At 31.5% G+C, this 24636-nt stretch overlaps 1 protein-coding gene across 2 annotated transcripts; it reads left to right on the forward strand.

Annotated features, from left to right (window-relative positions):
- The first annotated feature begins 2992 nt into the window (after positions 1 to 2992).
- LOC145334199 (nuclear receptor subfamily 2 group F member 1-B-like) lies at positions 2993 to 18248 on the forward strand. Of its 2 annotated transcripts, none has more exons than XM_080179572.1 (4): positions 2993 to 4449; positions 4875 to 4941; positions 15364 to 15513; positions 15740 to 18248. In XM_080179572.1, the coding sequence occupies exons 1-4, from the start codon at positions 4072 to 4074 to the stop codon at positions 16546 to 16548; spliced, it is 1404 nt and encodes a 467-aa protein (XP_080035698.1). In that variant the 5' UTR covers positions 2993 to 4071; the 3' UTR covers positions 16549 to 18248. The 2 variants fall into 2 exon arrangements, with proteins under 2 accessions (XP_080035698.1, XP_080035706.1); XM_080179580.1 differs by having other exon boundaries at positions 15364 to 15507.
- The last annotated feature ends 6388 nt before the right edge of the window (positions 18249 to 24636 follow it).

Raw genomic sequence — 24636 nt, forward strand, 5'->3', positions numbered from 1 at the left:
TGTTTAACACTTTGAACTTTGCTGGTATTAGGCGAGCTACCAAATATTTGAAAGCTGCTACGAAAACTCAAAAATGGTATTCCCACATTTTTGCTCAAAATGCTGAAATTCATATTTAAAAATATATTGAACAGAAAAGCAGACCAATTCTGCTTTTAAGCCCCTGTTTTTTATCTTATTTCTTACATAAATATTTTTTTTTATGCTGTGTGGCATAAAACATATTTAGTTATGTGTGTAGTTTGTTTTAGAAAAGGTCTCGGAAACGAATGCATATATGTACTTCTTGGAATTTTATATTAGTCCGTGAAAAATTTTAGGCTACATTCGGAGACATACTAAAGAAAGTTGTTTTGTCTATTATTCTAAACACGTTTGTGACATTGCAGGTACATCCATCTAGGATGACAAGAGACAGGCCTAGGAAGAACTGGTTAAGTGATATCAAACACAATGATTTTAATTGGACAAAAATTATGCTGTAAAATTTTCAAAAGCCCATCTGTTTTTGAAGTTAAGTTTTTGATATAATTGCCCTGTTTTAACATTATAGCCATATCAGATAGATTGGGTTAGGTTAACATAGTAAGTACTAAAGTATTTAATCTACCGTAGTTTTTTTTATATTTTTTTCATTTGCAAAATTTTAATGGTATTTTCAGGAGGAAATGGCCTTAAAACGAATAGTGACAAAATTAAAAAATATAATTTCACATAAAATTACAGTTAAAGCAAAATACAAATTTGTTTCTTATTATTAAAAAACTCATTCAAGACGAATATACAAAAAGACGATGTTTTTGTACACATTTGATAGCATAGTTATCCACCTGCACTGCATTCTAACCTTTATGACCCCACTATATACCAAGTTTCAGTTCTATAATTATTCTATGACAAAAAATCACAGTTGACTTACACATTGATCTAGACTGTAAGTTTTCTGTGACAACAACTTTAGAATATGAGTTTTGCAAACTCAAAAAACTGAATCTTTAAATTTATTCTAATCATGAAATTTCCTACAAGGCAACTTTTTAAACTGATACAATGATAAAATTTCAGGATCCTTTTGTTTTTTGCAAAGCTAGTTTGTAGGTCTTGTATGTTTGTTGTTGGTTTGCTAGTTGTGAAAAGAATTAGGTAAAATATAAAAGATAGATAGGAAGAGAAAATGAACCAAAACCAAAAAGAACTCTATAGCATTCTTAATTGTTATCTCAATATCTTATGAAAATTACATATACAACATTTGAGCATTTGGATCATGTTACTTGTCGATGCAGCGCTTATCACATGTTACTTGTAGATGCAGCAAACTCATACATGTTACTTGTAGATGCAGCAATATCCCCCCTCCATTCCCCATAGAGATACTAATATAATTATAAATAGAAACAATTAAGATTAATTTGTTAGCTAAACATTTATTGGTTTTGAATATATGCAAAAATATTGTTAAATAATTACACATGATATTGAATAGCAATCTGGTTGCACAAATTGTAAATTACATTATCATTATAGCGATCCCTCCACATGTATTCATCCAAATAACTTTGTAAGAAGGTTCTGTGACAACCTCTCATTGCTTTGATATGAGTCTTTGAAGTTTTGAAGTTCTTTAGAAATGACTAAAAAGCTTATTTTCAATAAAAAATATAACTAACATTGTCTGCCTATCTCCTTTTTTTATCTCCCTTCAACATGTTACTTGTAAGTGCAGCAAAGTTAAACATGTTACTTGTAAGTGCAGCGCTGCATCGACAAGTAACATGATCCAATCCGAGCATTTCTTAATAAGCATAATAAAGTAACTATCCTATTTTATAAAGTAATAAGGTTATTTTTGTCTGTAGTTTAAGGTTTCAATTATTAATGGACTGGTCGAGTTAACCTTTTAGGGAAGCTTCACATAAGCCCCAGGATGGTGTTAGACTATTTCATTTTTAGGTCTTTTTATGTATTCATGCCTAGGACTAGTTTTAGGCTATTTTTATACCCCTATCTTACTTACCCTTTCGAACAAAGAGCCCTTAGATGCCAGGAGCGAAACTGCTAGTTTATCATACAAACATACAAACGAAATCTCCAGAAAATGGTCTTATAAAGTAAGCACATCATAAATAAGAAAGCATACAGAACCTAAATTTTCTTGTAATTGTAGGAAACGGTGGCTAGGAAAGTACATAAAACCAAAAAGTTATTTCAAAAGAAGCAAAACAGCGAGGAGATATGGTAAAATCATATATGCCAAGAAGAAAAGAGAGAGAAAGACATTGCTTTAGAAAAAAGATCAAGTTAGAGAAAGAGAATAATTCAGAAGTAAGTAAAATAGGACAGAAAGGGAGGGAGAGAGAGAGGCATTAAATTAGAGTAAAAGTAGAAGAGACACATTAAGCACATAAGAGAGAGAGAGAGAGAAAGACCAAAAAGATAGCATGATGAGAAAAGAAAGAGAGAGAAAATAGAGTGAAAAAAAGAGAGGCTAGGTGTCTTTTGTCCAGGCACGGATCAATGATGATTTGACGGCCGAAATGTCAGAGATCTGTGCACTATGGAACTCTATCTATCTATTTACCTAACCCTATGTGTGTATAAAGAAAAGAGGGGATGAACTTTAAGGGGAGGTGGTGTGTGCATTAAATTGCCGCCACTAGTAAGCTCTCTATATGTGTCTCTCCGTCTAAATTGCCGCCAGCGTCACAGTTCACCAATAGAATAATGTCGCCAGATATACAGATGTGTGTATTTAACTCTGATTGTGTGTGTGTGTGTGATGGCCCGGTGTCTCGACCCTTGCCCCCGTGTGTGTCCCCTGGACACTCTTCTTCACCCCACCCCCCTTGCCCTCGATATGATACACTACAGTTCAGTAGTTACACACCACCCCCATCAACCTTATTCCCCTACCCCCCATCCTTACTTCTGGTGCACACTTCCTTGTTATAATATATATCGGGAAGTGGACAGTTAACTGTGAGGGGAGAGTTTGTATGGCCCCGAGTTCACATAACATACTTGTATATCGCTACAGAGGTGACTATACGAGTCCACAGATCACCAACCTTCTCTCCTTCCCTCCCACAATCCTCCCAATCTCACATCTTTCTTTAGTAGTCCATCCATTTTAAAGTATAAGAATAGTTGAGTTCTTCAATATTTATCTCTAGCAGTAACTCTCTGTCGCTCTAATTACATAAACATTATCATAAACAAACAAATATTATAAAAAAAACAGAGATAAATACAAATATAACATAAAAAATATTCAAAGTGGTCAAATAAAATGAAAAGTGAAACATAAGTATCCTAAGGTATCGCGCGTGTGATTGCGCGTTTCTAAAGTGAGCCCTAAGGTGCCTATGATAGCGCGTGCACCCCTTTTTAAACATCCCCCCAAGTGTATATGTATATGTTTGTATCTTCTTCCCATTTCAATAAAGATGATCAGAGGTTAGACGCTGGGGTCAACCAGCCTGCATAGATACGGGTCCCTAAAATACAAGCTGTCACAGTTCAATAACAGGGTCGAAAACATTGCACTTAAATTGTGATTATACACAGGCGGACATCCTAAGAAAGGTTCCAAGTTGTAGCTCTAGTAGAGATGTTAGAGGTTACTGTATAAAGTGGTGGTAACCATTCATAAGGTCACACACTCCTATATCTAATAAAGTTTAACTTCTGGTGTGATCTGGTGTGACCCCTAGGAGCCTACCTAGTGCAACCAAGGATAATAGATAGATACACAGGACTGCTGTTGTTTATGTGACAACAACTTTATATAACTTATACTACAACTGCAACAACAAAGGATGTGGTATGAGGAAATTTGACATTATGAACTTGATAACATCATATCAATGTGTTTCTTTTAAAATAGTGAAATAATAAACAATATAAAAACTTTTGTTAGAAAATATTAAAATTGCAGCATTGACGAATCAAATCGACCTAGTCAAAAATCTTAACAATCAAGCATTTCTTGTCAAGAATCTGACCAGCCAAGCGGATCAAGTGAAGAAGAGTAACCACTTGTGTCACCTGAAGACGTTGCCGCACCATCTAATGCCGGAGATGGCTCTCGTCGCCTCTCCGACCTCCGTGTGGAGGGACCCGAACCTGATGGCCTCCTCGTCCAACATTCTCTCCGCCTCATCTAGTCTTTTAAACGCCTCAACTCAACAATCGACCACTGGGGGTCTTATTCTATCGCCCACATCTCCGCCGAGTTTATTTACAACTGCTCCGCATTCCTTATTACCGCCGTTGGCAAATAACACTGCGGCGGTTTCCTTGCTGGGCGGACTATCGCCGCCTGTTTCGCGGGGTAACGGCGGTGATGGCGGCAACAGTTCGCCGCACTCCACGGTGATTCCGCCGAGTGATGTGTCGCAGCAGAGCTCGGATTCAGAAAATATCACCGCCAAGGATGAAAATGGACAGGTACAACAGTTTTTTAAAAAGCTTAATACAAATTTTGAATATTTGGTTTGATTAAAAAACCCTTTATTAAAAAAACATATAACAAAAGTTACGTTTTAGGAATAGTGTATGTATATCTTTTTAATGTAAAAAGGTAATGCAAAAATTAAATTAAAATGATTTATTTGGTCTTCTGCGATAGAAACTAAAGTGCTTTTTAGAATGCTTTGCTAATATAGTCTATGGGCGTCTTTCATTATTAATGATTGATATAAAATGGTTTTGGACTTATAGTAATCTTCCATTAAATGAAAATTTAATAAGTTCAGGGTTTGCAAGATCATGAAGAACAGACAAAAAACTTACTCTTTATTATTAAATAGATAAATCTAACATAACCTCGTAGCATAAAATTTTTATAATTTTAAATGTTATTGTTTTTTTAGGAAATAATTTGTGTCGTGTGCCATGATAAATCAAGTGGAAAACACTATGGACAATTTACATGTGAAGGTAAGCTGCATTTTTTGTTTTGGAGATACGGAAAGTGTCATGTGTGACGTCATAAAAAAAAGTCTAAAAAGGAAGGATGAGAGGAGAAGCGGGAAAGGAAACCCCTAAAAAAAGAGATGGATTTAGACTATTTTTACGACGTCACACATAATACTTTCAAAATCTCCTTTTTATATAGAAACTACTTATTTATATATTTTCCTTTAGTAGCTAAATCATGAAGAAATATATTTTTTTAAAATAACATCACAAATCTGTATTATAACTTTTTTTTTCTTTAAACTAAACCTTTGTTTTTTTTTATGAACCCTTCAGAACATCTATTGTTAATATCTGATTTAACAATTGTTAAAATTTCTGACTTTAGCTATTTTTCTAAAGGAAACAGAATTTAACTTTAATAAGTATATACCGAGCACTTTTCTCCAGAAACATTTAAAATATATTTGTTATTTAAATTTAAATGACCCAAATATTCAATATGTACATATATATTCACAATGTTATTCTTATATTATGGACAAATCTATATTCCCAAAGGAGAGTCATTGACTTAAAAATCATTTTAAACAAGGATGACAACATCCATAAAAGCGAAGTACTACAGATCAGTCAGTCAAACTAACCAACATTAACATCTATATAGCCACTGATTTTGAAAAAAAGATTATTTGCATTCCAAATATACTAAATTACCACAAGAATCCTCGTTCAAGGATTGAAATTGATAGGTTGATCATAGCTTATCGTCAAGGACAAAATAACGAACGGACGTTTTTCAAAATAATGCTCCTATTGCATTAGAGTTTCCTTTTACAACTACATCTTGGCAACAATATTGCTGTAGGCGCTAAATTTAGAATCACAATACAAAATATTCGCACATAAATTCTACAATTTAAAAGCTTTTCACAGTCCTCTGTGCGAATGTGTGTTATATGCATGGGAAGGAACATATTTTCTGACAAACAATCCTATATAGTTAAGTAACAGGATGTACTGTACATCCTCTAAGAACTAATAAACTCCACAATTCCAAGTTTTTCATTGGTCCAGGGAAGAATTTAGGCAATACCCCCCCCCCAAAAAAAAAATAGTAAGGTTTTATCAAACATCCCCAACCCGCCCTCTTTAGAGTGTCTACAGACATCTATAGGTGCATAGCTGCTCTTTAATTAAATAAAATAACTTATTGTTTTATACAGTAGAAATCTTAATATTGAAAAAATACACTTTTAAAAAACAAGTAAAATATTGAAAGGTAAAAACTTGGATTTGAAAACTTATTCAACTTAAATGTATAATTGTGGCATGCTAAAGATATGAAAAGGCTAATTTTTTGGTTACAGACAAAATAATTATCTATCAATTGTTTGAGCTTTATTGTTCTAAATTCTTTTTACATAAAACTAGTCCACCATTCCTGTTAAATGTGTGTATGTAAAGGTTTGAACAGGTGCCTATTGTCAAGCCAAGACATTTCAATTTAAAGAATATTGAAGCTTCTAATATAACAAGCATCAAAAGGGAAAAGTAATCTAAGATTTAAATTAATAGTAAGAATACAATTTTTTTTTTAAATAGGTTACGTTTTTAGAAATTACTTATTTCAATTGAAATGCCAGTATCCAAATTTTAAAATTGGTCGATAAATAATACTTAACTTAGTATAACTGAGGACAATTTGACTGGGCTTTAAATTAAGTACACAAAAATGTTTTTTATAAATTTTAAAGATTTGAAATAATGTTTGATTTTTAGTTTTAAACAGTTTTTGTTACTTCACCTAGAATCTTCTATAAGGGGGGGGGGGGGTTTAAATTCTATATATACATTAAACTTAAGATTATGCACTGATGAGAAATTTTAAGTTTATAATGTTTACATAAATTTAGCAATATTTACATATCTAAAACCTTTTACTATGTAATTTAATTAAAATTTGCCACCTAAACTTGACATTTATGTAAAAATAGCTTTGTGTGCATTAGATATAGATAGAGTGCATCTACTAAAAGTATTTGCTAGGACGTCTGTCTGCATTTAAAGTATTTATGGGAAACTTAAAGAAAGCTTTTCCTGTATTAAAGTTTTGTTACATTTTCCTAATTTTATTGTCATGTTTGAAATTGTTGTGTAATTAAAACATATTGATTTTCTTTATCTATCAATTTACTTTCTTCATATCATCAAAACACTTTTCATCTAGTGTTGCTGCTCTACTTTATTTATTTTTTAAACCAAAATATAAAAGTTTTCTTCAGATCAAAAAACCTAAATTTATGTATATACCTAGATAATTTTGAATATATAATCAGAAACTATATATTATACCTAAAAGAAAACTATTTTAAAAACACACTAATAAACACTACTACACACACACACACACAAGTATTGAAATGTGAGTGAGAGTTTTTAGCATCTTCTAAAATAGTTCCTAGAGATAATTGATAACTAATCAACACATATCTAGTTCATCGATTTCTTGGTAAAAATCGAGCTGTGATATTTGTGAATTTATTGGATTTAGAACCAACTCTGGTGGGTTGTAAACTTAGAAAACGTAAAAGAATGGTTTGCCTTACGTCCGGGGTCATATAGGTCAAACTGTGCAACATACGAAGGAGAAACATAGAATAATTAAATATAGAGTGGTCATGTAGGTCAAACTGTGCAACATACAGAGAAAATCATAGAATAATTATATATAGAGTGGTCATATAGGTCAAACTGTGCAACATACAGAGAAGAAACATAGAATAATTAAATATAGAGTGGTCATATAGGTCAAACTGGGCAACATACAGTGGAGAAACATAGAATAATTAAATATAGAGTGGTCAAGTAGGTCAAACTGTGCAACAGGCTGAGGAGAAACAAAGATTAAATATAGAGTGATCATATAGGCCAACATGTTCAATTTAAGAGTAAAAACACAGAATAATTGTACAAATTGGACATATAGGCCAAACTGTTTAATATACAGAGTTGGAAACATAGAATAATTATACATAGAGCAGTCATAAAGGCCAATATGACCAGAGATATGGAATAATTGTTTCTAGAGAGGTCATATAGATCAACCACTGATGAAAAAGATATTGGCTATGGACTATGTAATAATCTAAGATAATCAGGACCAATGTATGTATATTCTATATTCCTTATTCTGTGATTAGTTATATGGGCGTAGCTATGCTTCAAATCTTTCTATATCTCATCTTTGCTAGTCATAAGACAACTTTTACTTTTTCTCTATGTTTTTATTCTATAATATATTATTAAAATTTATATACAATAATTACTTTTTAAGCATTACTAAAGTATTGTTTAAAAAAAACATGATAAAAATTCCTATTATTACTAAAAGTTCAGCCATTTATTATAGATTATATACATTTTTATAACCTAATATTTCTTTTACAATTGTTGCTTTGCCTGCAATTTAAGATGCATTTTTAGACGCGCAGCTGCTCTATAGGATTCTTGTTTTATACACACTAAAGACTAACAATATGACAACACCCAATTCGTTGCCCAACCTTTTTCTAGAAGTAACTTAAAGTTTCTATAAATAATCCTTATACAATTTGAATGGGGTATTCGTTGCCCAACCTTTATCTAAAGTCTTGTTTAATTTCCATTTATTAAAAATTTATCTGAGCTAAAGCTTATTTTACATCATTATTGTGCACCAAAGAAGGCTATGCTACTTAACATAAAAATTTTCCTTGATTTTGTTTTACATTATAAAAATTATGGACTAATTGAATGCACGTTATAAAAAGATAAACACAAAAATGATTTACTGAATTTTTTTTATAGCAGCTTCTATGCCCCTAGAGGTCTCTTTTAAAGATTGTTACTAAAAATAAAAATCTATTTATTTTACTTGGATTATGACGATTTGTTTGATTTTACATCTATCTGAATACATCCAGTACAATTCAGTAAACTAATTTTTGTGCTGTTCAATAAATGCTGCCATATAATAAAATTTTACATTATTGTTTTACCACCTTTCTGTAACTTTAAGCTTTTTTCTTAAAAAGTGCAAAATTATAAAGTTATTTTTTTTGGCTAAGAAATTCAAAACCCTTTCAATGCAGACCATCCGAGTTATCACTTTAAAGGAAGCTTACCACTGATCCAAATCTTAAAATTATAGGTAAAACTTCGCATAAAAATGTGGTTTTTACAAATTTTGCCAACTGCCATCAGGTGTGCAAATATAATTAAATCTCAATCTTCTGTCATGCTGTTGTTTATTTTCACACAAACATTACAAGAATAAAATTACAAAATATCTGTCCTAATCCCTTATCCATAATCATATAGTCATAGACCTTGATAAATTGTTGAAATAATATAAGATGACCAAGTTATTCTAACCTAATGATTTTATGGTATTCAAGGCATACGCCTCTAATAAATAATGGTTCTTATTGCAGGGACGAAAGGATAGATACATAAATATTAATACACTTTTCTAGCATTTCTTTTATTAAAATTCTGATTAAAACTGTGGCTACGTTATCACATAATTTTTGTACGTTAATTATTTTGCCCCTACCTTTATTCGTGGAAATATGGACCAATTTCTCACACCTAACTGGACAGTCATACTTATAGGTTTGATTAATTATCTGATATCAAACGTAACCGTACTGTATGCTCTTTGCCTTTTTGACTAAATCTTATTTCTTTTAATTCAATAAAAGCAGATTTATATTACATGACAAATTTGTTTATATCATTAAAAAATTATTAAAAACAAAAAAAACATTACACGTGTTTTTAATTTTTTGTTGTTGAAAAATCTAAAAATGATCACTTAGCTGACCGTCGTGTTTTAAGAATATGAAAATCATATAAGATGTAATACAATATGATAATTATATGTTTTATTATATGAAATAATATGTAACACTATATTGTGTTAACGAAATATAATATAAATATGTAAATGAGAAATTTTCAGAAGATCATTTTAATAGGAACTGTGAAACATTTTTTGAAATATTTTGCTCTAATTGGATATAATAATTTTGTATTTAAGGATAATATTTATTTTGAAGGAAAGTTACTTTTATAGCGGAACTTATACTATATATTAAGATAACTAGAATTTGTAAAGTTACTACATTTAAACAAGGATGACAACATCCATAAAAGCGAAGCACTGAAATGATAGGACAAACGGACATGAACACTTATATAGTGTTATAACTTTATTATCATAATATAAATTTATAAGAGTCAAAGCAAAATGGTAAGTAAATTTGTTGAAAAACTGCTTGATGCAGGATATTTTTTATGGACATACTTACATTTTTAGGACTTAATTATAGAGTTGCTTCGCTTATTACATTATACTTTATTGTCCCAGGAATCAATATACCAAAAATCCGATGATTAGATCACATAAAAATGTGTTGTTAAAAAGTAAAAAAATCAACATGTTTAAAATGGACGTACGGACATTTTGGTAATGATTATAGAGTTGCTACGCTTTCTAAATCGTACCTAACTATTAAAAGAATCACCATGCAAAATTTGAAATCGATAGGACAATTCTAACATGTCTAAATTAACGAAAAAAGCTATCCGTTACGGACGTACGGACGGACCGACCCTAATTATAGAAAAGCTTCGCTTTTAAAAAAAGACATTTGTTTAGAATGACATTATCTTTTTGTGTTTAGTAAACATCTGTATGTATATAAATGTTGATTGATTGATTGGGTAGGATCAATAGTCCGTGTCAACACTAGGAATGTAAAAATCAGATAAAAAATACCCCAAACTAGAATAGATCGATACAAGGATGCTGTGAGTATTGGTGCAAAAAATATGACGTAACAAAAAAAATTAGCCAATGAGAGGCCGTTATTGACCAATGGTAAAATTTATAGTGGCCTCTCATTGGCTAATTTTTTTTGTTACGTCATATTTTTTGCACCAATACTCACAGCATCCAATACAAGTAGTAAGAAAAATAAGTAATAAGAAAAGATATAAACTTAACTTATCTATATTCCGTAGTTTATTAGCGCAGGTACTATAGTATATTTACCTAGTGTCTGTCCGTACCTAAAGACGTTAGTAAAGAATTTTCTAAATCTTCCTAGTTTATTGGCAGATCTTAGGTATTTAGTAATGTACAAATATAGTTAATAAAATAGGATTTGTTCATTCATTTTTTATGCAATCGAGGGAGGGGGGATTTTAGTCTGAAAAGAATAAAAAGAAATGTAGGTGTAGACTGTTAAAATGAGTGATTTTTTGTAGGATATCCTCTAATCTAATATAGTTATAAACCTTCCCTGGACTTAAAGGAATCTTTACTGTAAAGGAGAACCTATCGGTCTAGAAACAAAACCTAAAACTAAATAATTAAAAAAGTAATTTAGAAGCAGTAAGTTATTTTAAGAAATACTAATAATGTTGTGTAAGTTTACCCTAGACTGATAATGCATGATATTAGTGCATATTTCTTAAAATATTTATATACAAGTATACTTTACTCAATTATACAACACTGCAACTTCTCCTTGTCTCTATCTTTAGTTCGATTTTTTTGGGTTGGTAAAGTATTTATTTCCTAAAAAACCTACAATTTTTAATTAACAGTTTTAGATACAAGTTATCATCTTTAAATGAAACTATTCTTTTTTTCGAGCAAAATTTTTACATTTCTGTAAAATATTATTGTAATTATAATAATTTAGACAAGAATGATTAGTACGCTAAAGGGAAAACTTAGAAAGGTAAACGGGAAATGCATTCCTTTAGGGTTGGACGGTTATCTACCCTTCTTTTCATGACAAATGTGGGATTTTTAATATCAAAGCTACTCCATAACTTGGGCATCTTTGCATGTTTGTCATTTCCTCCTTACGTCCAAGCAAGTGAAGTATAAATCTTTACATTTTTTTGTTATTAGCAAATTTTTATCATTTCAAAATGATTACCTAGCACAGGAAAATGTCATTTTTGTTTTCTTATTGTTAATAATTACGAAATTTGTGAGCTTATGTGATTAAACAAAAAGAATAAGGTTGTAATAATTTCACTTTAGGTTGTTGCTACTTTTCTATGGGTATTCTCTTTAAGATAAGAATAGAAGCATAAGATATCTCTTTCCCTCTCGACAGCAGGGATAATGATTCCAAACAATATTTCAATATATAATGGAAGGAATACAGGGGTATAAATTTTACCCAAAAATTGATTATTTTGAATATTGTAGCTGCTACGCTAATCCTAATATATAAAGTAGAAAGCGTTTTTGTCTGTTCCGAAGGATCTCGCTAACCGCTGAACCGATATTGTTCTCTCTTACAATGAAGCGTCATATAGGTCCTGGGAAGGTTTTAAACTATTTTTGGGGAGGGTGTCTTCGTCCCCCTTATCCCCAAAAAGTATTTTTTTACTCTTTTGAAACTCAAATTTAAAATGGGATAAGGTCGACTTTTCCCCCTCCTACTTTAAGTGCCCGTAGAGGCTTCTAGGGGCGTAGCCGCTAGTAATTAAAAAAGCAGTTTAGCTTTAATTGTTCTCTATCTTTCTGCAAAATTTAAAATAAAATAATCTTAATAGGTTGTATGTTGTGCTAATATTTTCATCTTATATTATACAGATTATACAGCTTTAAATTATGTTTTATATATTCTTTATTCCTGCATATCCGCCTGACTAGATATTCTAACAATGTAAACATTATCCAGAATTAATCCACAGATTTAAGGATAGGGTATACAAAAAAATTGTTATGAAAAATCGATATTAAATAATTAATAATAAAAAGCGGCTAAGTTTTGTTTTAAACTATGTATTACATTTAAATTGTCATTACAAAACTTAGATATCAAAATTAAAACTTATTTAATTATTTAATCTCAATCCTTAAATCCCCGAGTTTATCCTATGCACAAATTATTCAAGAGATATTAAGAGGTAAATCTTAAGAAGGGAAACATTTAGAAATGGGACAGTCATCAAGTTCATTTTATACAAATGTTTTAGTTTTGTAAGATTACATAACCAAATTGGCAGTATTCTATGCAGCTGCAGCTCCTAGTCAGTAAATTATCGACAGCAATCCGTTCTTAGAATAAGCGTCTACCAAGGCAAGCCCAGGTATTTTTTCTCTCAATTATAATACTTTAAGTATAAATCATATTAAGTAGTATCCTTCTAAATACATTGTTAACCCTCCCTTTTCACATTTAGACATGGGAAACTGAGAAAACTTTAGGAATCTCAAAATGATAAAGTATCATTTAAAACAAGGATTCTTTCATTAAAATTATGATCAGAGTTTTTAATATGCTTGAGTTTGCTATGAGTTTAATTTAAAAAATGTAACTCATTTTAAAGGATTTTTATGCAAACTGCATTTAAAGTACATTTTTATTCAAGAGACAAAAAATCATTTATAAAAATAAGGATTCTTAAGCAATAGAGCACAGATTTATCGTTTTTAGGCTTACGGATAAATTCAATTTTATATAAAGGGAATCATTTCTAAAAATCTTATTTTCAATTGAGTTAAAAGGGATAGAAAGACTTACAGTGCTAGTAAGTTATATAATAGCCTTGCTACTGAAATGAAACTTTTATAACATAGATAAATTTTGCATTTTAAAAGTCATAATCACCTTTGAATACATGTTAAACACCCCAGGTAATGCAAAATTTGTCCATAATATGTTTTACACAAATTTCAACCTTTTTTTGCCCATGTGTGCGCGCCTTTTTCTGCAGGCAGCCGCACACGACTTGGGACACATTAGCCTGTCAAACACGCTAGATCACATTTCTGAAACATACTTTTTAGCTGGCTGGTGCGTAGCCTCCCTACACTTAGTTTTGGTTATTATTGAATAATAATAAGCAAGGATTGAAAAATAATGATATTGAAATTTCCTAAATTTTCTTCCAACATGTTTCTTTACCTCCTGACATAATTTTAAGCTTTTAGAGTTGGATTCAAAAGATTTATCTTATATTGACCTACACTTGTTAATAGAAATAAATTAGAAAACCTAATAAATAAACCTATAAAAGATTCTTCCTTATTTCATTTATTTCTTTCTTAATAAACTTAGACTTGGTATACATTTGTTCTGGACATTGTTGTCCTTGTTAAATACACACACAAATATGACTAATGACTTGAAAAGTCAATGTGGTGAACGATAGCCAGGGCTTGATTAATGAACTTCAAGTAGGTTTTACGAGTAAACAAGAGGTCAATATTTATAAATATCATCATTAACATTCTAAAGAATAGAAATTTAAACAAGGACAATTGTGTTCATTATTCAGCTCAGTTATATCTAATATCAAAAGTAATATTTACACACCAATAAACCAAGAAAGGAAACCTTTTTTTTATTTGTTTTTACTAAATCACTTTATATGGCAGTCTTTGATGGTCTTTTTAGATTTCAATAGTTTTGACATGTTTTAGAAAAAGTCAAATTTGGTAATAGTATAGAGAAAAGAATACAGATAGAGAGACAAGGAGAAAAAGAGATATAGATTGAAAGAGATAGAATATAAGATAAAAATGTAAGAAAAGTTAGAGATAAGAGATTAGTGAAAAAGAGAAAGAAAATAAGAGAAAAGGGGGCGAGAAAGGGGGAGAGAAAAAGAGAATAAGGGGGAGAAAGGAAAAGAGAGAGAGAATGTTGTAGAGAAAATATATTGGTCATCTCCGGATCTCTGACAATTTTTAAAATTCTTTTGTCGTGGGGAACTTTTGAAAACAAGGGTCAGTGAAAAGTCTTAGCTGGTACAGGGACAGATATTCTATATATAAAGTTTTTTTCAATTTTAACAAAAAGTAGAATGAAAAATGAGGCTTAGAGTGGCGTAAACCATTCTCACCTTTTAAGTTTTTATTTTAATTAGCTTTAACCAAATGAAAATTTAATGAGGCAACTATCTAACCATCGCAAAAAAGGTTTAAATCTATGACTGTTACAAAGCTTTCCTGAATTTTTAATTTAGTATTTTTCAAATTCTTAATTAACACACACAAATATAATAGTCTACTTTATATGCTGATATTATTTTATCTTTTTTTCTCTAATATCTGTCACTTTTGCTGTTGGTAACTTGATTAGGGCAAAAGAGCAGGCAGTTAATGAATTTTAGAACACACACTTTCTTCAAAATTTAAACTTTAAAGAAAACTCTTAAAGCTTTTAAAAACAAGAGGTGTTAGGTAATAACCCAATTAAAAGTCTCATATTTTTGGGGCGCAGCCACTTTGTAAAATTAATTATGTAAGTTTGACCGAAACAAAACATGTGATACCAATTTTGAAAATCCCATTAAATCTTCTTATTTCTATATATTATCAAAGCTAGAATTGTTTACTTTGATCTCATACATTTTTTCTTTCAGGTTGCAAGAGCTTTTTCAAGCGGTCAGTGCGGCGGAACCTGACATATCAGTGCCGGGGCAACAAAAGTTGTCCCATAGACCAGCATCATAGGAACCAATGTCAGCACTGCAGGCTCAAGAAGTGCTTCAAAATGGGGATGAAACGTGAGGGTAAGCCCAGTAACAAGAATGTTTTTTACTCAAAGTTGTGGAAAATTAAGTTTTTTAAGACAAAATTATTTTTACCTATTAATTTCCCAACTTTAAGAAAATAGTTCTTGGACAGGAATACAATTTTTTGTTATAATTTTAAAAAAAAATTAGGATCATATTTTTGAAACTACAACAAAAATCTTATTATATTTTACTAAAAATAACTTTATTTAATTTATTTCAGCTGTGCAACGAGGACGAATTCCACCAACGCAGGGCATGCTCGGATTTGGCTTTGGGGCAGCTGACCCATTTGGCGGGGCACACACCTACCTCTCCAGCTATATATCTTTGCTTCTGAGGGCCGAGCCCTACTCAACCCGCTACGGACAGATGCAAATGAGCGCGGGAAACATGATAGGCATAGATAACATCTGCGAGTTCGCCGCTAGAATTCTGTTTTCTGCGGTGGAATGGACTAGAAACATACCTGGGTTCCCCGAGCTTCAGGTGACCGACCAGGTTGCCCTACTGAGGCTTGTCTGGTCCGAGCTGTTTGTCCTGAACGCTGCCCAGTGTAACATGCCGCTGCACATAGCTCCTCTGTTAGCTGCAGCTGGTTTGCATGCATCACCCATGGCCGCTGACAGAGTTGTGGCCTTCATGGACCATATTAGGATTTTCCAGGAACAGGTGGAGAAGCTGAAATCTCTTCATGTTGATGCTGCTGAATATTCGTGCATGAAAGCCATTGTTCTATTTACTACAGATGCCATAGGTCTCACTGATTCAAACGTTGTTGAACAGCTGCAGGAGAAGTCACAGTGCGCCCTGGAGGAATACTGTAGGACCCAATATCCAAACCAGCCAACCAGATTTGGAAAGTTACTTCTCCGGCTGCCGTCACTCCGCACAGTTTCCGCGTCTGTGATAGAACAGCTCTTCTTTGTCCGTCTGGTCGGTAAGACTCCCATTGAGACACTTATCAGGGACATGCTTCTCTCTGGCAACACCTTTCAGTGGCCGAGCATGGCCATGGGTTACAACATATGACACAACGCCCTGCTCAGACAAGTCTCGGGACTGCTTCCATGATATTCGGCCCCCGGCTCCCAGTTCCAGCTGGGTAGCGGCAACAGCAACGGCCTCCAGCCACCTGCCACTACCGCCAGCAGCGGCAGGGAGGCGGGAGGTCCAGCGCAGGATACATTGGTGTCGACAACAGCCGGTACTAGATGCAAGCAGGAACCAGAAGACGAGGATAAGAATCATATTATGCATCATGACAATAAAGTTGATTCTGATGATATTGAAAATTTGGACGTTGAAAATACTCAGGATGATTGAAATAGTGAAGAAGAGGACTTTTGACATTTTCTCTTTATATTGAAATTAATAACTATGTACTTTCACTCTCATAAACATAAGTGTAAATAAGTAAAATTGATGTTTTATAATCCTAATCAAATCAATGCACAAAAACTTTAAAAAATTTAGTGTTAATTTAGTAAAAAAAAATATAATGATTTTAGTCTAAATACTTTCTGAATTATGACAACAATTCTATAATTGTAATTTAATGCTGTTTTATTTGAATTAATTCTGAAGAATCTCAAATAAATGTTATACGTACATTGCTTGAAAACAAATGTTTTTAGATTTAGGATTGATAACTTCAGAAGATCGTTTTTCTTCCACTTATAAAATTTACTTTAAGAAAAGGGTTCCTTCATTGGGAAGGGTATAATGGCAATTTTTAATACCAATTTCCAAAAAAGATATATTTTTGCTTTTCTTGCATAAATACTTAATCCAAACAATCTTTTCATAAATCTAATAAACATCTTTTTGAAGCAGTGTGTAACAAAATTTGCAACGAATTGTATATGTTTTAAATTGTAAATTTATTCTCAATTCAGACGAACATGAAAGTTATTGAAAATTATTGAGTGTCATAAAATCAATAGTTAAGTTATCTTTTATTTAAACTTTAATAATTAATTTTAAAAAAATTGAATAACCATTGAAAAGTAATGTAATAAAAATTTTGAAATAGTAAATGGGTACAAAACATTTTTATTAAGAAAAACCTTTAACCTCAAACATACCTAACAATGTAATAATTAATTATCGCATCATATTATGGACAGCTTTCCGCGGATATTGAAATTTTCAAAAAAAAAATGTCTGATTAATTCTAGTTTTGTTGGTCCCGAGGCGCAAAAGGCAAGGCCAACAACTTAGGAATTAGTTTAATAATTTTCATTTTATTATTTGTAGAAAATTGTCTATAATACCTTTTTAATACAATATCCCAAGAAACGGGAATTTTTTTGAAATAATCTTTTGCAATCTTTAATTAAAACTTCTGAGCTATGTGTAAAAAATCTCTTGATGTTTAAAAGTATTTAATATTATTTTATTTCTTTATAGTTTGCAATTGATAAAAAGTTTATTTTTATTAGCTGCCGAACTATAAACTTATTTTGAAGCAAAACACAATTTTTATCATATCAAATACAATTTTTATTATTTTCAAAATTAAATAAAATACTTAATATTATTTGAACTTAATAAGAGAACAAAATGAACTTATTAGTTTACAATTTTAGCTTTAATTTGTTATTTCTGAAGCTATTTTTGGTGCTGTGATATTACCCAGATTTTGTTGTTAATAGACCAGTCTAATTCTCACATTTTATCTATGTATCTATCATTTCATTTATAATTATTAATAAATAATTAATGAATAACATTTGTGTTTTTTTAAAAGCGAAGCTTTTCTATAATTAGGGTCGGTCCGTCCGTCCGTCCGAGATAGATAGCTTTTATCCGTTAATTTAGGCATGTTAGAATTGTCTTATCGATTTCAAACTTTGCATGATGATTCCTGTAGTAGTTGGGTACGATTTAGAAAGCGTAGCAACTCTATAATCATTACCAGAATGTCCGTACGTCCATTTTAAACATGTTGATTTTTTACTTTTTTAACAACAAATTTTTAAGTGTTTTAATTATCCGTTTGATCTGATTTTTGTTATATTGATTCCTGGGACAACAAAGAACAATATTATAAGCGAAGCAACTCTATAATCAAGTCCAAAAATGTAAGTATGTCCATAAACATTACTCTGTTTTTAAGCAGTTTTTCAACAAATATACCTACAATTTTGATTCGACATTTATACATTTATGTTCCGATTTTTCAGTTCAGATACTATACAAGTGTTAATGTCCGTTTGTCCTACCGTTTCAGTGCTTCGCTTTTATGGATGTTGTCATCCTTGTTTTACAATTATTTGGTATCAATACTACTCTACATTTCTTGTAAGTAATCATGTCTAACTGTTTTATTTAAACCTAGGCTTTTAATGTTATTGTAAAGTCAATATTTTCATTTTTATCGCAACTGCTTTAGAAATATTATACTTGTATGCACATTTGTGGGTTCGAATGACCGTTGGTCTGTTCCTTAAAGATCGCAGTTATAGATAATTGATCATTTTAAAAAGCGAACAACAAATCAAATTGATTATTGTATGCCCAACTACGCTTTTAGTGATTTTGTTATCCTTGTTTTAAAGTGCAAGGTGCAATAAGTGGGTGGAGATTTTTCGGCTTCTTTGTACAACAAATTCAAGACAAAAACATACGTGGATTGATTTATATCTAAATGGTATTTATTATCTATGGGTTTGAGGATATCTTATTTATGGAAAACTGATTGCTTGCAATAATGTGCTTTATTGTCATGGGAATCAGCATGATGAAAGGATATAATGAAAATACCAATATGAAACTATTGTGGATATTCAACTACCATAGGGGAAAAGTGTGGATATTCAACTACTCTTGGGAAATATGCGTGGATACTCAGCTAATATTGGGGAATTCGTGGACACTCAGCTGGTATTGAGCCGATATTTTTTAGCATAATTGTGTACGAAGCATGAACAACCCGTAACATAAAACTTAAAGAGAAGCTTCGCTTCTTTGAAGGTTACTACACGTGCCAAATAGGAAAAAAACATAGTGAATCGGAAATGAAAAAATAGTCACTAATCAAGCAGAGTTTTTATTTATGCACATAAATAATATGTGATTGAAAACCCATCAATGTGGCATACAAGTGGCTGCGTCAAAAGCTGCGAGGGGTTTTAGGAAAGGGAAATAAACAATGAAATACTCTTGTCATGCTGATAATGTTTTTTGAACAAAGCTTTCTTTTGAGTATTATATAACCTGTGTGTCTATTCTAAAGTTATAAGTTCCATCATATTCCTTGGTGCTTATAATTGGTATAGAACAGTTTTAGGCTATTGAGCAGGGTGTTAAAGATCTGGAATGCAATAGGATCCTTAAGGAAAAGTTTTTCTTTCATGGTGTTTAGATTATTTTTATTGAATAGCTTAGTCTTAGTCTTTTGATCTTTGTTTGGTATGAATGGGATTTTCACTTTAAGTGATAAGGCATTATAGGCTTCTAGAGTAGCCCCGCTTCTTAAGTTGTTGGAAAGGTAAATGATCTATTATTGTGTAACATTGAGTGGCGGCAATAATACAATAACTTTGATAGATATGATTTGTTATATGTTATACAATAGGGATAATTATTAAGAAATTAAATTCAAACGCAAGCTAGAGTAAGGTTCAGACATTACGACACCCCTCCCCTCAGGTCGAATAAAATAGAGGGGTTATATAAAGTTCCAACACACAGCTTTTAAACTATTATGTGTCCTGTTTTTACTTAAATTAATTTTGATATTTCTATGCATTACTGCTTTTTAGCTATCCCATCTCTTTACACCAACATTTTCTGTTTCTTGGAATGTTATTTTTAGGAAACTATGAATTTATTTTAGGTGATTAAAAGTGCTGAATGTTTATCTATGCCCTTGAAAAGATAAGATACAGCGTATACAAATGGTTTAATATCAACAGTGGAGACAATGTAAATTGTATATTGTAGATGGAATAAATAAGAGACGATATGAAAGAAAACCGTGCGGTTAGTTTCATCTGCGACTGCAGCCCTGTCTGGGCTGCACGGATGAGTGCAGCTGCAGTTCCATCTTCTAGAAAGTCGAGTTTCTGAGGGTGGTTGAGGCTGATGTTGAAGATTCTTGGGGGCCTGACAGTGACCCTTATTTGGCTACTTAGGGCGGCTGACGGGTGGCTGAATTTAAATTTGAAGGCTTTGAATAAGGCTCAATAGGTAGCTTTGCAAACCTCTGTATCTATGGCTGTAAACAGTGCTGTCCTTGTTTTGGATACATTTTTTTGTATTCTGTGAATAAAAAACTAAAATATGCTGGAAATAATCCTTTTCACAGTACAGGACAGAAAGCGACAAGATAAGTTTCTAGCTATAGATACTATCAGGGGTCGTCAACCGCTAATTTTAAAACATTTAGGTTAAATCTTGAAAAATCATTATAGCCATATTTTTTTCAAGAGATGTAAACGCTTATACTATGATTCAGCCGGCTGTGACTGAACTTGGTACGGGTGGCTGGGAGATTATATATATATGTGCTTCTCGATTTTGCAACAATTGCAGCCGCAACATTAATTGCCTAAGAAAAATCATAATATGGAGATACAAAAATTTTCATGTGACGTCATAAAAATACATCTAAAAAGGAAAGATGACAGGAGAAGTGGGAAAGGAAACCCATAAAAAAGAGAAGAATTTAGACGTATCTTTATGATGTCACACATGACCTTCATAAAATATAATGAGGATAAAAAAATAGCTGGCTATACCTGGGCTGGAGGGGACCTGGCGGACGGCCACCACAGCCCACAAATCTGGATGACAAATGACACCTGCCACAAAAGGACATCTAAAGAGGGCTTTGTGATAATGCTAGCTTTTTAAAGTGTTTAGGACAAATATGGTAAATTGAGTCCTGCAACTACAAATATTACAAATATTTTCTTCCTACATTTGGTGTATGCCCGTATGTATTGGATAGTTATAAATATTACTCTAGGCTTATTAAAATATGGATGGACATTTTTTAATAATAATTTAAGCTAACAAATAATGTAATTTCTTCAATATTAAAAGAGTTGACACACTATATTATTTAATGTCAGTATGTCCGAGTTCATGAGCTTCTCTTTTATGCAGTTTGGCATCCTTGTTAATAATGGACCTCAACAAAGCTTTTGATAAACATCACGTTAATTGTTAAAACTTTTTTCTTAAAATCCGAATTGACCGAAAGTGTACCAGTCAAAGGGATATAAGATAGAGAAAAGGGATTTGATTTTGAATATTTATGCATACGACCACTGGACATTGTTAGAGAAGCAGCTACTCTTTAAATAAGTTTTTCTATTTTTGTTTTTTAGTTTGTTTTAGAAGCATATAAACATTATATCCTTTTGTTGTAATCCTTATATAAAAAGTAACAGAATCTGTGTAGATCCTGGGTAGGTTTATAATTAGTTTGGGGAGGGTACCACCCCCCTCCCAATAAAAGACTTTGCAGCTACCTTCCAAATTAAGTTGTATACAAATATAACTGACTTTATTTAGTTTTTGTAAATGACGTAATTGTTTTAGACGATTTTTGTAAAAGTATTGTCAAATAATATTCATAAATTTAATTGAAGCTAATCCCTTTTATGTGATTTTTTTTGTATAAAAGATAAAAAAATAATAATAGATTTTTATAGTAGATAATTACAATTTGTTTTATGATGACAGGTGTCCAGTTTGAATAGGGGGTTGGTTGCCCATTTAAAAAAAAACTTTAGCTTTATAAGGATAAATACATAAACATATCTATTAAAGATTTAAACCAATACTCTAATTTATTCATCTTTTATAAAAAAAAGTAATTTTTTATAAAGGGAATATTTATATATTGAATGGTTTATACGGCGATGTTAATAATATTAATCATCACGGGGAGATAAAGGTATTCCCCAAACAAAATCTTAATTTTAAAATAGTTGTTGATGTGCTCTCACACAATTTGACTGTTGAGCATTGATATCTCCCCCCTCCCATATTAAAAATAAATTTTTAAAAAGGGAAGGAGGATTCTTTCACCTATGCCTAACCCCTTTGGAAAGACCTAACCCTGCAGGGCTACCAAGTAAAGAATTTAAACAAACCTAACCTGACCTAAAGTAATAAGCAAACAATCGAAAAACTATATTTCCCTCTCTTCATTTCATCTTGAGGGGTGCGGTATCAGTGCTCAAAAAGGTAGTTGATTTGAAAACACCTTTTTTTTGTAATACAAATTTCAACCTAACTAACCCATGCAAGTTCTCTTGAACTTGCTGTAACTGATAATTAAACTTACTGAACTATTTTAGGCAATTCATATAAAAAAATGTAATTAGAAGAATCTCTTACTTATTTAATATTGAAGGCTCGGTAGCTAACAGACAGATAGCAATATTTCTTTATGAGGCAGACCAATTAGTAAATCTTTTAGTAGAAGCTGAATAATTAACTTTTCTTAATTTTGATCAAATCACTATTTCGTCCCTTTTGTTTTTCAAAATATAAGTCCCTGCCTGCTTATGAGGGAATATTATATGAAGCACGTCGTATTGACTTTTTTTCTGGGATATATGGATGTTTTTATAAATTGATTTGATATAGTGGTTGCACATCATAGATTTATACACTCTAAAAAATTTAATTTTAAGATATTTATAATTTACCTATTTTTAAAGTAAAAAATATAGGTATTTTAGTAATGTCAAAAAGTATATGTAGATATATTTCATGCAAAATTAAATATTATATCAAACAATAACATTTGGGAGGCCTGCCTTTCCCTTTTTCACCCCCTCAAACTTGCAGTTGATCAGCCTCTGAATTATTCTTAATTGAAACATTATTGAATCATTTTATATTCTAAAAGAATTAATCAGAACATAAAAAGAAAAAAAAGATTTTAGACAGCATTGCTTATTTAATAATTTTTTAAACCCGCCAAACTAAAGAGTTTGTGGGTATGTTAAGGTATCTTAGCTTGGAGCCTGGATCAGAGGTTGGAGATAGAGGTTATCAGCCTCAAAGACTGCTATTCTGAAGAAAGAAAGAATGATAAAAATAATCAAACCTGCAGTTTTACAAGCATTTTAGAAATACTGAGCTAAGGACTGCATATGTGTAAATTCTTTTTTTATTCATTTTTAGCCATTTTGATATCTTAAGTAACTTGGACAACCTTAAAGAAAACAATTGGATATGTAAATAAACCATATTGTAGTAAATTTATCGCTGTTCCTGGCTAGAGGTTATATTAACATACCGCCAGAAGGAGGGTTCTGGGTTATGTTAGAGGTTGGGAAAAGAGGACAAATACACGGATAAAAGTATTTTTAAGTTGTTTGAATTTAATACAAATTAAGTGGGGTTCCTTTTTTGGTATAGAATTCTTGATTGTAACGCGGTCATGGTAACAATCTATAATAAAATTAATATTTCCCAATCAAAATTAAAAGCATTATTGTGTCGTCGTTTTTTATATAAATTATAATTAATAAAAGTGTTCAAGACTGACTTCCTATTAATAAGCCAATATTTAAATAACTTTTTATTGTCTGTAGCTTAAGATTTAGACAACTTTCTTTTCATTTTATAGAATCTTCACATACGCTAACGGGTGGTTTTTATATAGTTTTTGGCTATTTTTTTGCTCTCCCTTCCCTTCATTTACAGTAACCGAGCCATTAGATGCTAGGGACGATGCAGCTAGTAGTATGTTGATAAATTAACATCACCAAATTTTACCAGGCTCCTTTTCCCCTGGGTGAGACCAAAACTAAACCGCATTGAGGATGACCAAGATACATCAACTCACACACACACACACAGACACACAAATACAAAAGAACGAGGACGTAAAAGCTCATAGAGATTCAAAAGTCCCCGGACATAAAAATAGAATTTTACTAGTGTTTGTTTAAAAAATATTATGAATGATTAAACATTTAAGAATGCTTGCTTAACTGAAGGTGTATTCTATATTTTTAGGAGATTGTTAACAATTTAGAAGTGTATTGTTTAATTTAAAAGTCATTTAAAAAGTAAAATTCTTATAAAGTTGATACAATAGAGATGCTACGCATGTAAAAAACATATCGGTACACACGGCAAAAA

This window comes from Acartia tonsa, chromosome 2, assembly GCF_053477335.1.
Source record: "Acartia tonsa isolate MP-2025a chromosome 2, ASM5347733v1, whole genome shotgun sequence".
NCBI lineage: Eukaryota > Metazoa > Arthropoda > Copepoda > Calanoida > Acartiidae > Acartia > Acartia tonsa.